The sequence below is a fragment of the Manacus vitellinus genome, unplaced genomic scaffold (genome assembly GCF_001715985.3).
Source record: "Manacus vitellinus isolate BGI_N305 unplaced genomic scaffold, ASM171598v3 scaffold_12_pilon, whole genome shotgun sequence".
Taxonomy (NCBI): domain Eukaryota; kingdom Metazoa; phylum Chordata; class Aves; order Passeriformes; family Pipridae; genus Manacus; species Manacus vitellinus.
Genome location: NW_021938949.1, coordinates 16,141,524 through 16,159,083, shown reverse-complemented (window position 1 = coordinate 16,159,083; position 17,560 = coordinate 16,141,524). Strand labels below are relative to the sequence as shown.

The following is a 17,560-nucleotide window of genomic DNA, read 5'->3' as shown; positions in this document are numbered from 1 at the left end:
GAGCTTTTAGCACAAGAAAAATAAATTGCAGCTTCCTTGAGAAGGTGATATAAACCCGTGGTTTTGTTGTGTCACAGAGGGATTATTGTGAGAAGGACAGGGATCCCTCAGCCAAGCTGTGATTTCTCTGGGTGAAATTGCTGTGTTCTTAAGCAGTACATGAAATGTCAGGGGGACAGCAGGAGCCAGGAAATGAATATCATACTTCACACAAACCACGGGGCACAACAATGGGCTGTTGCAGTGGGATAATCTCCAAAGGAAACCACCAGCCCACAAAATATCAATAAGTTGTGGCAGCACCTCGTGTGCACCCCAGTTCTCCTCTCTGCTCCTCCCCTTGGTTTGTCCCCACTCCCTCTTTCTGGAACAATCAAGACATAAATATAATAAATGTGCTTCCTTGCCCAGGATTGCCCAGGATGGGGGGGGATAAATTGTTTTGTGGCTGGGGTGGCTTGGCCACAGATCTCAGTGGGTTACTCTGCTTAAGGAGCTTGAGACCCAGCAATACCTTCTGAGAGGATTTAATTGAGTGATCACACCGTGACACACCGACATTCCTGCAAAATCCTACAGCAAAGAATGACTTGGAACTGCAGTTCTGTGTCATACACGTTATACTGCTCGTGTCTTCATTCACTCACTTCTCAAACATGACAGAAGGCACAGCTGCTGGTCTAGAAATTACAAGTTTCAGGGACTGGGGGAAGGGGATGGGAAGAAATCAGTCACACAAATAGGATGATAATTCACTCCATTAAGATACATAAACTTAAATAAAAATTACTGTTAAAACTTTAAGATAATTGTCAGGTCTTCACAGACTAACAATAGTCAGCTCATTAGTTTCATGAGTGTTATTTGACCCATAATATTAAATTAATGTGTTTTACTGTTTATTAATTAAACATTAACTTGAGGACTGTCATTATTTTAAATAGAAACACTCCATCTTTGTCTCCACTTTTATAGCGATGAGCATACTATTAAAGATTGTAATCCCTCTGGTATGAGGATCACTTTATGGAGTTCTCAGAAATAACCCAGGATATGTTCATGTCCCTGTGTCCAGCCTTTATCCAGTAGTTTTCTCAGCTGTATAGCTTGGGCTGCTTCAGTTATCCTAGAGTTTTTCTCTAGGATAACTGAAGTATTTCACCAGGATAACTCCAATGTGACTGCCTGGTACCCTGCCCTGCTGGTATCTGCACTGCTCAACTTAATGCTTCTCTTAGCAGTGTCCCTGTATTGAGTTATTTGTCATTTCATTTGATAATTTTTCATCAGTATGCTTGGCATAAGAATGTGCTAATGAAATTTGATAAAAATGTAAAGCTGGGAGGAATTGCTAACGTAGGAGAGCCGGGTATGTTATCCAGGAAGAGATGGATGGTCTAGCAGATGGAAATAAAAGTGAATTAATGTTAGTAATACCAAGTAAAAGGTCATGCTTCTAGGAACTGACTGGAATTCAACTGCTGAACAGGGATTTATCCGACAATAACTCGAGAAGAAAGATAAGGGCATAAAATGTCCAGTGGTCCAGCTGTCCAGTGGATGATTGTAAAGCAACAGGAAAGTACAGCTGTGTAAAAGAGAAATACAGCCTTTGGACATGTAAGGTGAATTATTAAAATAGAAGAGTAATTGCCTTGCAAGGCATTAGTGAGTCCTGGGCTGGAATAGTCACACTGTTCAGCTCTATTCACATTACTTGCACAGCTGATAGAGAGAGACAGGCACCTCTGACAGATGGTTTAGAGCAGGATTTATGGCAGCTCCAGGAAACTCCACTCCAAATTCTGGAGGTTTAAGTTAAGATAGGTTTGGGTACATCCTCTACAATACATGCTTTTAGTCATTTGCCTCCAGGAAATAATTAAATTATTGTAAGTAGAGTGTAACTCTACTGAGTTTATTAGTAGAAGGACTTTCTTGTGAGGGGACACTTCCAGAATGACCTAATGGAATGTTGGCAGGGAATGGATGTGGTGACTTTACATGAGGTTCTTGTTGGGAAGGGAAAATAACTGCTAACTCTAAATAGTGTCAATGAAGAGGAATAACAAAAAAAGGTGATAGGTTGTTTGTAAATAAATGGAATGTAGATAAGTTAACTTCTGCTTGTGTGAGAGAAATTCTTGAACAGCTTCAAAAATCCCATTAGTGGCACGTTTCAAATGGAGCTGAACCTGGGTTTGAATCAGGTTAAATTAAATAACTGTTTGTGATTGCAGGTACCCTGCTGTAATGTGGCAGGAGTTCATTTCCATTCCTAAATTCCTTTGAAGCAACTTTTTGATGAATCCACAGACACCTTCTACTGAACAGCAGCTCTGCACACAAATTGTCTCCTTTGCTGAGCTCTGTTCCATAAACACTGGGCTCTCCTTCCCCTTCCCTCAGACAGTCACGGCTGGTCACTCCCTCTCCTGCTCCTGAGAGCTGGGGAGAATTGGTGATGTCCCTTAAAAGTGATGATTAACACCGACATAAAGGAAGATCTATTCTCCTGCAGACAGAATTATAGCTGGCTGTCAGTCTGGAATTTGTGAGGAGACTATTAAGGGGTTTTCAACCCTCTAAAGTTGTGACAATATTGTGACATAAAGTTCTAACAAGGATTTTTTGTTTTACAAATGCCGTTGAACAGCCCGTTCTTAGCCTAATGACAGCTTATTAACTTCATGTGTGTTGTTTGACCTATAATATGAAAGTGTATCTGTGTCTATTTAAAGTGTTTCGGTTATTTTAATATAAATGACAATTTTCTGTGACACCTGAAGTAAATCTTGTGCAAGCCTGTGATAGCAGCTGAATTTGTAACTCTCTAGATTTAGACACCAACCATAACTGAGCTCAGTGCAACCCTGGATTGGCAGAGAGAACTCATTGTTTGTGCCCAGGGTTGCTGTAAGTCAGACCTGGAGCCCCCAGAGCTTCTGTGCAGCCAAAACCCAGACAGCTGTGCCCAACAGAATCTGGCAAACCTTTCTTTGTCACATTTTAGATGGAATGTGGTCTGTAAACTCTGTTACTTCCATCACTGTGGAACTGAATCAGCTTGCTTTCAAAGTCTGTCCTGGGAATTGTGTGGATGTGTTGGAATAGCTTATAGTTGCATTACTCATCATCTCTGTTCAGAAGTAAATGAAAAATTGGTAAAACCAAGAACATACTTTTCCAGTTCTGTTTTGGGATGTTACTGAATTTTTACCCAATATTCCTGAATATTGCCGTGGTCTTGATTTATACCTGGCTTTGCCTTCTGATGGGCAGGAGAGGTGAACAGTCTCCTCAGTGTGAAAGACAGTTCTCTTCAGTTCTATTCCCTCAAGCCACAACAACCAATTGATGTCAGTTACCTCAAAAGCCAATTAATCCCACTCCTGTTTTGTTGAATCAATACTAATGCATTTTCCCTGTAATTTTCAGGTTTTGACAACGCTGGATGCCAGCAAAGCTGAGGTAGGAAATCCTGTCTTATCCTGGTGGAATGTTAAACAGCTGTCTGCAGGTTTGAGAGAGGGGCCAGCTTGCTTACAGTTTTGGGGGTGAAAATCGAAGTTACTTCAGTTTGGCTTTTGTGTTTCTCCTGGTGTTTAATGAGGCAATCTTTGGAATTCTGGTCATGTTACAAGAACTTTTAAGGTGATAAAGTCCTTCCAGAAAAGTTTTGTCACTGTGCAGGTCTTTCTGAAGATTTCCATGGCATTGAAACTGTGTAGATCAGAGGTTTGTTCAGCATGTGCTTTAACTTCCCACCCACAGAAGGTGGTTTTCTGAACTTTGCTCCATGCCCTTCCATATTTCTGCAAAGCTGGTATTGTTTCTACTCCAGAGTTGGTTCTGGGGGTTGCCCTGGAATAGCCTGGGATATCAAAGAGAAGTTTTATTTTGGGACAGAATGACACCAGGGAGTTCTTGTTAAATGCTGGAGTGACATTGGTGGTATTTTATGTCGCCTGCCTTGGGTGCTTGACATTGCTGTAGTTTAGCTTGATTATTTTGGACTCTCATTTATTTTGTCAGCTTTTCTATTGATGTGGGAGTAGTTTACGCGGTTTGAATGGTCTAATGGTCTTCTCAGAGGTGAAAATATTATTACTGGAGTATCTTTTGAATAACTGATTGCTAAAGCAAAAGTGTCAGTCCTTTGTGACCACTAGCTGTTAGACTGCATTTCTCCCTTCTGAATGTTGCTGTTGAACAAGTCACTGCACTTTTAACAAGTGACAGATATTTTTATTCTTTGCACAGGCCCTGAGTCATTTAAATGTAATGTCAGTTGGAAGCTCAGAGTGTTCCTATATGAAACAGTTCTCGGACTCACAGTAGGGAATTTGTGATGTACTCCAAAGCTAATGTTTAACTGTGACAAAATGTCTAGGTGACTCTAACTGCTGGAGTCAGATAAATTTTTAATACGAACCTTTGGTAAATTAAATTGCATTATTAAAGAGAATAGATAAACTGTGCTGGTTACTTCAAAGAACAAGGACACAAGTTCACTTGCATACTGCAAAAGCCTGAGATTATTCATTTTTATTTAGATTAAGACTGTAATATTAGCGTTCAATTTAGTTGATCTGATTCAATTGCATACTTGGTTTGTCTCAGGGAGTTTGGGGAGTAGGATTTGTGTCTGTTTTTTCCCTCTTGCACTTTTTAAATGCTTGGTGCTCTGATATCAGCAGAGCCCACTAATAAACAGTCACTTTCAGTTTCTTGTTCTGTAATGGGATTTTTGGGGGCTGAGATTTGTCATTGTAGAGGTACTACTACTGATTCTGCTCCCTTATATAGAGTCCATTTCCTTATTTATTTGTAAGATGTTCTCATGTACTTTTTTATCTTGTATGTATAAAATTCTGGGAATATTACAAGTTTCTGAGTCAGTCAGTTGAGTTGCTTTGTTTATTGGTACTTTAATCATTTGAAAACCTTGAGTCAACACATTTGATTGTTCTTCAAAACCATCCACTGATGTTTGTGCTCCAGCCCATGGAGCACTTTGTAGGTGCAGATCTGTCTGTAGGAGGTTATTGGTTGATGCTGCTCCTTCCATTCAGGTAAGTACTCAGAAGGAATACCAAGGTTCCCCAATACAGGGAAAATCCTAATTGAAGGTAAAGGATAATTAAGTGCTTTCCTGAATCAGAGCCTTAGTGTTGTTTGGAAATCCTCTGACTGAACTGGGTGGAATAACTCACAAAAATAGCAACTAAAAAGGATAATAGGCATGTAGAACTGGCTGGTGATTGTTTTAGAGGGACAGTTTTCAGCTTCAGGGAAATGACTCCTTTGGAATGGCAAACTTCCCAAGATTTATTCCTGAGTCCTACACAGCACACTGTATATGAGGGATAACAGCACAGTTCTGGTGTATTTTTGAGGCCAACGCACCTTAAATAACCGTGTGGATGACAAGGCACAAAACATTTCCTCAGGTTTGATAAAGTGGCTTTTTGTTTTGCCTGACTTTACTTTATTTTTATTTTGGGTCTTCATGAACAGTTCTGAGAAAGATAAACCCCCCAAATCCCCTTGTTCTGGCTTACCTTTGCATCATGTCTTATCTCATTAGAGCTCCTGTGTTGTTTGCTGCTGTAGGGTTTGTGTCATAAGATCTCTAGTCTGCTTTTGAATAAAAAAGTGCTTGTGTTTGCTTTCTAAAATCTTTTATTAGAACTGCTGTTTGGTTGTTCTTGAACTGTTGATCCAAGTAGTCTTGAAATTTGTTTATTCCTTTTTTTTTTTTGTTCTTAGGTGACATAGCTGTGTTCTCTTACTGAATTTTGTATGAAGTCTAGGTGAAAATTAACATGTTTATGTTACTATTGAGTGGTTTAGGAAGATACAAACCAGTCAGGGCTTTTTTTTCAAAATGCTGGTTGCCACATACCAGGTGTAGAGAAACAAGTTCATCTAGAGGAAGCTGACAAGTGATCCCAAGACCTTCCTTCCATCTTTTAACACAAAAGGGCAACAAATAGTGACAGAGTCAAAGCTGTAGGCAGCAAAGCCTTCCAAAAATAATTGCCAAATCTGCCTGTACTGTGTCTTGAAGTGTCATAGTCTTGTAAATATGCAAGTTAGAGGCATCTTAAAAAGGGAAAAACTTGTGCATAGGTAGTCAGATAGGAAGATTTTAATCACAAGTTACCCTGGTTTCTTGTAAAAAATGTAGCAGATGCTGAAAATGTCATTACAAAATGGGCCTGAGAACAGTCTCTAATAAAATCATACACAATATCATAATTTTTTCATGTAATTCCCTGGAACAACATGGTTTGAAGAATGACTTTCTTTCAGTTCTGCTTTGTCTAATACAGGTATATAGCATCTAGTCCTTTTATTACTGTTTGTATGTACATTTTTCCCCATCAAAAGATGTCTCACCAAATGATGTCATTTTCTAGAGTGTTCTTCTTTCTAATTAGCTGTTAGTACAAATAATCTTTATGTTGGGGAAAGCATAATTTCTTTTCCTCTTTCTGAAACAATTGATGTTACTGAAATAGAGCACAGAAAGCTGCTTGTGATTCCCCTTTTTCTCTGTAATATTTGAATAAATGACACAGTGAAGTTCAAGGCCTTCTTGTGAGAAGTGAGAGGTCATGCCTGATTGAAATACAAGTTCAGTATAACTGTGTGTTAGCTCTCTGCCTGCTTTTATGTGAGGGATGTCAAGGCAGCCTATTTTTTACTCTCATAAGAAAAGGCTGCCTATATGTCTCAATAAAACCGGGAATCAAAATCAGCTCAAAGCCAAGGAGGGCATTAAATCAGAGTTTACAGAAAACCTCAGAGTGGTGAGCAGGCTGTGGCTCTAATGATAGCAACAGTGTGACTGATTTATGCTGTGATCCATAAGGTCCCTGATTATCAGGAAATGCCATTTTTAAGTCCCCCACGTCCCTCCCATGGCAGGAATAGGTCAGGCCTGGGGAGCAGCGTGGCTTGGAAAAGGCCAACCCGTGTTTTCCCTTCGCTGCTCCGTGGGAAGGAGGGGGGCTGGAGAGAGGAGAAAAATCCTCTGACAGGACAGGGACAGACAATTCTCATCGATTTTTTTTTTGCTTGTAAAATGTTTATGAAAAATCCCGTGGTCTTGTGGTGCTGTGGGAATCTGTTGGTGGAAGCGACGTGAGCGACGCACACACGAGGTGTCTCGGGCAGATCTGCTGTGCAGGGAGGTTGTGGGGCTGATATTATTGTGGGTTTGGGCCACAATTCCCAGCTGGGCTCCCAGCCTTGCAGCTCATGGACAGGCACGTGTCACACACTATTTCCCAGCTCTGAGCCACTTGTGCAGGTAAAACATAAAACACTGGCTGGCTCGAGCGAAATGAAGAAAATCTTGTGGCAGAGCTGGGCAGTTCACTGCCAGCAGGAGCACACTGCTTGTGTTGCCTGTGTGTGCTGGTTTAAAGGTAAACCAGCAGGGGAAATGAACTCAACTCAAAGGAGAGACTATAAGTCAGAATAACAATTTAATAAAATAATACTATAAATACGATTATACAGACAAGCAGTTGGTTTTAACCCACAAAACCCAAAAGTATAACCCAGCACCCTGGGGCATGAACAGAGTGGTGTTCTTTGGGCCACCTGAGTCCAAAGTAAAGGGAGAGGGGGGAAACCTGTTGGTGAGAGTGCTGGTGCAGTCTGGGCAAGGATGGTGATTGCAGTCCGGTCGAGGGTGGTGGTCTCGGTCTGGTTGAAGAGTGATGGTTGCAGTCCAGTCAAGAGTGGTGGTCTCAGTCTGGTTGAGAGAGATGATCTGCAGTCTTCCTCTGGATCCCAGGAGTGTTTAAAAAAGTCCCAAGACTCCAAGATTGTATATTCTCCAGTTCAGGCAGGAATGCCCAGCACTTCCCTCAGGGCAGGGAGCTCCACAAAGGGTGTGAGGACAGGAGCATCCTCCTATCTCACAGGCCTCTTAACACCCAGTTTATAGCCTGAGGAGTCAGGCTTTATGGGCAGAGGGTGTAAATGGTTCATTGATAACAGTTTCTGGGAAATGACATGGAAGGCTATAGAATACACAGTTTTGGGTTACACCCATCCAGTGATGAGCTGGTCCCAGCTGTTCTAACTAGGACACACACACCATTTCCCAGCTCTGAGGCACCTGTGCAGGTAAAACATAAAACACTCTCTGGCTTGAGCAAAATGAAGAAAATCTTGTGGCAGAGCTGGGCAGTTCACTGCCAGCAGGAACACACTGCTTGTGTTGCCTGTGTTTAATGCCAGAATGAACTAATTCATTTTTGAAAAGGAGTGTGTTTAAACAGATAGCAGAACTTGCTCAGAAAATATGCCTCTACCAGCATTGTTCTAGTATTACTGGTTGGATAGTTTGCAGCGTGCTCTCTTCCTGGTAGAATCATAATTCTTTCTGCTGCTCTATGAGTAATTTTTAAATCCTGTTGACTGTCTGATTGATTTCTACAGGAAAACTATGATATCAATGGAAACTTTAGTTAGGGAAACATGAATGCTTGGTTGGATGTTGTCAGGGTAAATTGCAGGTGTTGTATTAAAAATCCATGGTAGATAAAAATACGTCATTCAATCCTCCCAAACTCTCTGTCCTGCTTTATTCTCCTAAGCACACTTAACATGCAAGGACCTGGTGTACCATCACTCCAGGGGACGTGTGTGCTCAGGGCAGGAGACACTTCCATTCCTATTTTCAGGCTGTTTTTAGGAATGACTGAATGAATTCCAGCCTCTCCCTTTCCTGGTGCATCAACACTTTGCATCAGCCAGAGCATTTGACTGGACCTTGTTAGTCCCATCCAGCTGCATGTTCCCTCTTCCCTAAAACTGGGATGAGGTAGCAGCAATCAATCATGATGACTAATAACGAAGTTTACATCAGTAATTTTTTTAATGTTCATATCTTTAATTTATTTAGAGCAAAAAAATATTTGCATTTTAAAAAAACCCACATTTCTATGCAAATATAGCATAAAGCTTTACTCATAGTCATAATTATGATTATTTTTAGAGTTTTAATGTCTCTGTAGTTTGTAGTAGGACTTTAGAATTTATCAAGAAGATAATTATTGCAGTAAGATCATAATTTTTTTTTTATCTGCTGAAATCCCTTCAAATTTGGCTGAGTCATAAACTGTCACAAATTTGTATAAATAGGTATCATTATTTTAAAAAAATTGCAATACATTGGTAGTTCTTTATTATTAAGAATATTTATAAGTGTAAAATCAAAAATTATTTTTACTTGTAGAATTTTTTTAACTGAACAGTTATGACAGTTGTTATTTTGATGTTGTCTCTTTGGCCATTCCCATTAAAAAGTATTTTACAATCATATAAGCTGAGTGAGGGTCTGAACTACCACTGAAAGGTGTCTCAGGATAATTCAATGTCACACATAAATCCTGCTGAGCACCTCGCTGTGTCTTCAGATACCCAATAAACTCTTGATTGGCAGTGATGGGAACTCCCAGCTGTAGCAATTATCTTGACAAGTTAATCTGGACATTCCAAATGTGGCAGAACAGGAATTCCTGGCAGTGTGTGCCTGGGAGGTGACCCTTGGACGTGACTGGGGTGCACCCCCTCTGAACACATAAAATACCTGCCTCCCTCAGGATTGGAGAGATCCCCCTCCAACTTTCACTACCAAGGGCAGGATCCTAAATACCTTTTATAGTTTTGAGGTTTAACCACCTCAGTTACATATATATGTATAAAAGCTGTACAAAACGGGTGGGAAAGAATTATAAAACGTTGTCATCCATATTTTACTTGGGTATGAATTTCTAGGACTGTGCTCCCTCAATCTGAAATCCTCTGCAGTCGTTTTAAGCTGTGCAGTGTGAGAGACATTCTCGCTGTAGCTGCTACTGTAAAACCTAATTTGCTGCATAAAATATGAGAGCTATAGTGAAATATGAGCCTGGAGAGCAACTCTTTTGATCTTGAGTAGTCAAAAGGTTGGCATGTATAATGGCATGAAAATAAATGATGTCAAAACTGTAGGATATAATTTATGGTTTGGGGACTACTTTACTCATGGAAGCAGAAGCTTCAACCACTGAAAAGCAAGTAGTTCAACAAAAGATAATGAATGGAAATTACAAACTTTAATAAACCCCCAAATATATTGAATCTTGCAATACATCAGTTTAGGCACAACCAGTTGACTAATTTTCTGATTATATATTATTAAATAGAGCACTTACAAAATATATGATTGGAACTTTAGCCTTCATTCTGCATTTCTTTAAATAAGTACTTGGCATTAACTGTCATCCAGTTTGGCAAGGACTTGGACACATAAATTATCTTTACTCAGTTCTAGTGACAAAAGCTTGGGTATTGTAAGCTCTTAAAAAATGTGCTTTTTCAGCTGTCCCAGCACAGTTTGAAAGGTGCCCAGATGTGTCATGGTGTTTCTAGGAGAGGGTTTGCAAAAGAAGGTCATAATATTTGTTGACTAAAATCTTTATGGTGACTATGCCATGAAGATTCTTCTGTGGCTCTGACAGCTGAGACTCTGTTGCCTGCACTGGGTTTAGACTTGGATTTATTTTTTTTTTTTTAATTTGTGTGTAAAAAATGGTGCATGGACTATTTCATTTACCTCAATTTGCTTCATTTCAAGTTGCACAATCTTCCCTAACAAAGTCTCTTTGTTTGGAAACAGTCTTTTAACTGGGGTAGGGATTCAGGGGTTTTAGTTGATTGGTTGTGGTTGGGGTGGGGTTTTTTTGGGGTTTTTTTGTGGTTTTTTTTTTAGCCTCTATCTTTCTTTTGAGGTCTGTTTGTGAAGTCATTGGCTCCTCTTTTCTCCTTTTCCCACCCAAATGCTGCTCAGTGCCTTTGGGGAGGACTCCAAAGCTGTTTAAGGAACAGAGTGGGACCTAAGCCTGGTGTTTTGAGGCTGGATGTCCCTGCACTGTGCACAGCGAGCTCTTAGAGGGGAGCTGTTTGTACCCAGATCTCCATAACTGCTGAGGTGGCTCTTTGGATTAATATGGACCACACAGACTGAAATGGAAATGGACATTTTCCCTCAAGGATCTAGAGACTGCATCACCTTCAGGAACCTCCTCCCCAGGTCTGTTGGGACAGGATTCCTGAGAGACTTCTGAAATTAATTAGATTTAATAATGACAACTGTGGCCCATCCTGCCTGCCTTTCCTATTTGTGTACATACACACACACATATTTTTATGGATATGTGTCTCCAGAACGTATTTCAGCAAAGTGCATCATTAATTTGATGGCAACAGAAGTGAATATAAGCTCGTCTCACTGAAGGGTTGGTATTGACCTGAGAGAGCACTTTGTTTATTGATTGTTTCTTGCTTTACTTCTTTGCCTTGCTGAATGATGTAAGCTTTCACTGCCTATGGGAGAATCTGAACATGTTTTGATGGAGGTTTTAGAGGTGCTGTATTAATCACACTTTTCTCAGTCCTTTTGTTGGGAATTTCAAGAGTATCACACTGTCAGAGCTGTGGATGTGCCATATTGATCTTGGTGATTAAATCAGCCAAGGGAAACTTGATTTCTAAGGGAAAACTTAATATTCTCAAAGCCCAAATGTCCCCTAAATATTTATAGGCTGCGAAAGTTGATCAAATACCTTTGTTCTCTGATTATTACAGTGAACAGTGACACTTAGTTCAGATTCTCATTATATTGATGTGATGTAGTAATATATAAATTCCTGTGTATATGTTTTCAATCATTTGAATACGCAGAGGTAACTTTTTTTTTCCTATCTTAGCCAGGCAAGAAGATAAATAGGTGAAAATGTGTATGTGTTTGAGCGATAAAGTTGGTTTAATGATTCTTGGGGAAAAATTTCCTGTGGTACATACAGTGGTGACTTGATTGAACAGGACAGAATCATGCAGTTCAATTAATGTGCAAATATGTGTTCACTGAACTTTCATTCCATTTATCACATGGACATGGAAATAGGGTCATTTTTTATCTCTGTATTATGTATATGACATCTTAGTTTGCTTCTTGCACGTTGCTATGGGAAAAATAGCAATGTGGCACACCACAGGCAAAAAGAATTGGAGATAAATTCCTCAGCTGTCACAAACATATTTAAGTAGATCTTTGTTTGAAGATAAATCTCTTCCTTCTGCAAGGATTAACATTCAGAAGGCCTTTGCATGCTTTACTCTTCCCATTAAAATTGTCTGCATCCCGTGGCCATGTGCTGGGAAAAATCCTGGGCAACAATTGTCATGTTTATGAAGTACATCGTTAACAACACAAGTGTAGCCACAGAAAAACATCAAAAGGAAGTTTGAGTTGAACAGACATTAGTATTCACCATTGGCTATTTAAAATAAGAAGCCACCCATTTCAAAGTAACTTTTCTTCTTATTCTTACAAAGTTTTTCTTCCATCCTCAGGCTTAGTGAAGCTTGTTTGGGGACTACTCTATTTCTTTTGACCAATGATTCTATACCAGGTTAACAAGGGTGCAGTTGGTTATTTAATTTACACACTGAAAATCTACACTGGGTAGATTTATTGGAAAGCAGAGTGAATAAACTTCTTACTTTTATTTTATTTCTCTAATTGGGGGAAAAGGTTTTCTTTGTCTTGGTATTGAACAAAACCAATTCATAACAGCAAGGGAAAAAAAGATGAAATTTCATAAGTACAATGTAAAAGAATGTGACAAAAATTCCTTTCTTAGGTACCTGTGAGGATAAAGAAATGTGGGTAACATTTTCCTTGTTCTATTCCATTGATAGTCTGAAGTAAAGACCTTTTGGCTGACATGGGCAGCTGTATAAATTAAAGCATAGCTGAATTCCACAGGGAATTGTAATATTTGCAGGCAAAGCTTATAACCTTTAAACAAACCACAGGCCAAGTTCCCTGCCATGTAAATTGGCAGAGCTTCATAAACTTTAATGGCACTGGGCCTTAATGGAGCTGTGCCAGTTCTTAAGAGCAGGGAATGTGCTCTCAATTCAGGTAGAGGGTGGCAGAACTAAGGAATAGAAAGAGGAGTTTAAATTGTTAATAATCAGTCCCCCACACTTCGCTGTTAAACAGTAAAAGGGTCTCATAGGCTTGGAGACTCCAGTGTCTGGTATAAAAAGATGTTTTTTGGCAGGTATTTAGTTCAAGAGCTTTAACTAATATTATAGAATGAATCCCTGCAATGTGATTTGGGTGTTTTCCTATCAGCTTGTTTTCTACCTTAAAAGCATCCAGGAAGAGGTTTTAGTGTGAAGCAGAGCCCAGCACCAACCCACGGGCTGTGGAGAGCTTGGGCTGACATCACTTGAGTATTAAATGGGATCAGTTTGCTCATTTGCTGTCTGTGAGCTGGGTTAGTGCAGCAGTGAAGCCATAGGTGCACAGATATTCTCAGTGTACTCCTGCTCATTGTAAGGGTAAAAGATGCAGGTTACTAACATCTGAAGACAGTCAGTACTTGCTGATATGGAAAGAAACAACCCATCAGTGAAAGAAGAAGCCCTGTTTTACAAAATAACAGGTCTAGTAGCACTAAAGTGACTGAATAAGACATTAAAAACTGTATCATGGAAAAATGCAGAAAGGACTGAACTACTTGTTAAGTAAGGGTTGTACTGCTGCTTAACATTGTGCACCAAATGGGCAAAAGAGGTATTCTGGCAGGAGTTTATGAACGAAATGTAAGTGGTTTGGAGTAAACAAACCATAAACCCCAGTGCAGCACAAGTGGAATGTAGTTTTCCATCAGTACAAACACATCGATTCAGCAGTTAAAGAGCATCACAGTTTTATGGGGAGTAATGGGTTGGTAAAAAAAATAGATTAGGTGTCTATAGTAAAAAAAATTATGTATCTATTCACAGGTAAAAGAATTGTGAGCCAGACAGCATTTTAATTTTGGGATCCTTTTCTTAGCTAGGAGGTTTTGGAGAGGTACTGCTGCCCATTCACATTGCACAGTTTTTTAAAAAAGCTTTACTTAATGGCAACTGTAGAGGTGAATAGCCAGAGTTCTGAGGGGGTGTTTGGGTCAGTGTGTGTTTGTTTTTTTTTTTTTGAGTGAAGTTTTAAAATAGTTTACTTTCCCATTCCTGTTTGGAAAACCACCGTGTTTCCTATCCTTCTGTACAAACCCAGTGCTTGAAGTGATTTAAAACTGAAGTGGCTGTTTGGAGAAATGTTCATATTCATAGAGGCAAGGAAAAAAAAGAAGTGTTGTTCTCTGGCTCCCGCTTTTCGTAAGGTAAGACAGTGGGAAGGTGAACAGTAGTGCCTGTACTGGTGTTTTATCTGGTGGTTTATCTGCTTTGGGGAGAAAAGAGAGAGAAACTCCTGCCCAGCCTGGCAGAGGTGAAGAAAAGAGACTTGGGAGAGAGACTGTCCCATTGTGGAGGAAAGCTGGGAAGCTGAGCAAGTAGTGGGTGAGATAGACCCTTTCTCCTCCTCAGGAGTGGCAACTTCGAAGAAGGATTAACAAGGCATGGCCAAAATATTTCCTTTTCTTGAGTTTTTTCTGAGGTCAAACTAAAATATTTCTGTTTGCCTCGGGAAGATCTGCATCTTTCACCTTTACAAAAGGGGAAATGGCAGAGGCAGCCCAGGGTGTGCATTGGCTTGTTGAGGCATTTTCCCCCCAGAGTTCCACATTTCTTTGCCATTGAAACTGAGTCCAATTCCTGATCTGATAAAGAGTTTCTAATTACTTGTAGTCTGGAAGTGGTTTATTCACGTTATGCTGAATTATTCATGTATGATGAATTATTTGCTGAATGGCTAAAGTGTTCTCCTGACCAAAGGATAGTATCTGTTTGATTGGCAGTTTATGATTTTGAGACTAGGCTAAAGTCTTCAGAATATTTTTAAAAGTTTTCCATAACAGAACAGAGTAAATCCCAGCAGTTGGTTTGAAAATTGCTCTTCCTTGCTGTATCTCATTTTCTTCCTCCTTGGTGCTGTTTGTCCCCAAAGGACACAGGGAATGTTGTGTGTAGGGCTTGAAGAAATCCACAGAAGATTCCAAACCACCTGGAGAAGCTCAGAGAGTTCAATCTTTTAAATTCGATCACTTTTTTTACGCAGACTTTACATTCTTAGACTTCAGACATAACAAGAGAATTTCTTTCCTGCTCTGGATTCGGTGAATGTTTTTTGCTGTAAGTCCTCTGGGGAGGCAAAGCAGTTCCCAGCTGAACAGCCCTTCACATTCAGCATGACTTCTGAAAACATGACATTGAAAACAGCACCGTGTTGGAGCTCTAGATGATTTATTCTGACAAATAACACAAGGGCACCTACAGATAAACACAGATGATTACACGTTGGGAAAGCCACCGATTGTCAAGAGACCAGAAGAATGTTCTGGGAGGAAATGCCTGTGATGCTTAATGAATTTTGAAGCCTTGCTACAAAACCTGTGTTACAAAAATGCCTCCTAAATCAACACCAGGAATGTTCCTAAATTGTAAAGTCATTGTTCTAGGAACTGGCTTATGTTCAGTAGTTTGGTTTCTCTTGCATTGACTTAACCCAAGGAACCAATTGAATACTGATGGTGCTTTTCAGTAGCAGATTAAGGCCTAGACTTACACAAACAGAAAGCTAAGCCAAGCAGGCAGACTAATTTAATCCTGTTAAACTTTTAATAAGTACTTCATTCATTGTCAGATGGATGATATATTCAATTATGATTCTCTGCTGCTCAGGACAGTGTTTTAGGAGACATGCTGTAGAAAACTTAAGAAGACTTAGTGGCAGTGACAAGTGCTCCTGGATGTGGCTGTAACTATCAGAAATTTTGATTTATGGCTCTTTACTTAATACTTTAATTGCTAAATTAAAGGAGTCATAGAGAGTAGTCAAATGTGTCTTTTCTAATAACTGTAAGTGCATTATCTTAGAGAGAATGTGAAAGTTTAGCAACCATATGAGCCATTAATTCAGCTTCTTCACTCACATGTGATGTGGTACCTAATTCCTTATCACCCATCACCAGTCTCACAGGGATACTCTGCTATAAATAGTGGGTGGCTTCACAGTAGCTTCTAGATTGCAAAACTGCATCTGAAATCTCTCTGGTCTCTTAGTCTCTATACTGGGCAGGACTGATGATACGAAAAATTGAAATATTTTGTTTACGTCATCAAAATCTTTAAAAACAAAAAAAAAAGGGGGGAATCCCTTTTTTTCTTTTATAAAATGTTTTAAAGTGAAGACATATAATTTCATTTTGATTAAAAGTAATTACAAGTAACCTTAATTACCTCCTGATCCCGTGAGTTTAGAGGAATGCTCTATTTAAAATGAACTATAGCGAAAAATTAACACTTCCATAACGAACAAGAATCTTCTTTCCTTCATGCTTTCCTCATGTTTAAAGGTAAAGATCTCTGAACCAGTAAATCAAATATAAAATGCCTGGAAGAACACTGAAACCACTAGGAAACCTTATTGTCATCGTTCCCATAACTGATCTTAAACATGGCATTTTCATGGGTAGGTAACCGTTTACTTCCTACACGAGTTGCTGTGATAAGAATTTATTACAGGACCTCAGGGAAATGTTGTTACATCTATTAAAAAAAGTTACCATTAATTTTGTGGAATTAGAACATCGATTTAATTTGGCCTCCTTTAATTGATGTGAGGTAGCTGGGGAACGGATGTCCTCACTTTGTAAATGCACTTAATCACTTCTTGCTACAAACCCTTGAACGTAATTTTTCCAATCAGAGCTGACAGTTGTAGGGTTAAAGCTCAACACTAATAAATTCACAGGGACTAGATACTGTACTACCTGCTATCCTTCTTCAAGATACTCACAGTGCAAAGCAAGGCTGGGTAATTTTAATTAGATAATCCCCACTAAGCGTTCTTTTTGTAAATAAATTTTATTTGCTCGTGTTAGCGCGATAATTCGATTTGCTGGGGTTTTTCTTCATGGGAAAAAAACACTCCTGTGCTCATCCAGCTGTGTTTTAACACTGCAGAACACGGTCACACACGTGGCCAGAGGGCCTGGAATTCTGTGGCATTTTGGTTGCCATTCCTGAAGGCAGAGAGGCTTTGGCAGCATGTGGACAAAGGCACTGTCAGGTTAAAAGTCAGGCAGTTCATAAAAGCAAATGTCAACACCCTTGGGTTAACGATGGCACTGGAAGGGAGTGATATGGAAATAATGACTTTAAAAATTAGCCTGCTTCTTCTTCGACATTTCAGGCTTTGTTTGGAGAGTAAAACTAGGTTTGTGTGTGAGGTGTTCTAATGACTTATCCCTGATGATTTATCACTGCTGCAAGCAGAGTTTTCCCCGGAGATCGTGGCCCAAGTAAGGATGAGATGTTCATCAGAGGAAGAAATAAGAACTCCTCAAGTCCTTTTACTCTAGATACTCTAGAATACCACTTGGCATTGAAGTGATCTGCTCTCTCATTATTAGCCTTGTTTATGATTTCCTTGGCACCTAGCAGGAGAAGTGGGATAGAAGAGAAAAAGAAATCCTTTTGTCTGCGAAAATCTCCTCGAGTGGTCAAAAATCGGATTTTATTTTTTTCCCCA

At 39.6% G+C, this 17,560-nt stretch overlaps 1 protein-coding gene across 11 annotated transcripts in view; it reads left to right on the top strand.

Moving 5' to 3' along the window:
* Nucleotides 1-17,560, top strand: part of RBFOX1 (RNA binding fox-1 homolog 1) — a 1,012,766-nt gene that overhangs the window by 128,392 nt on the left and 866,814 nt on the right. For all 11 annotated transcript variants that reach the window (XM_018067476.1, XM_018067484.1, XM_018067479.1 and 8 more), the window contains exon 2: nt 3,439-3,471. In XM_018067476.1, the coding sequence (XP_017922965.1) occupies nt 3,439-3,471 (33 nt within the window). The remainder of the gene's footprint in view (nt 1-3,438; nt 3,472-17,560) is intronic.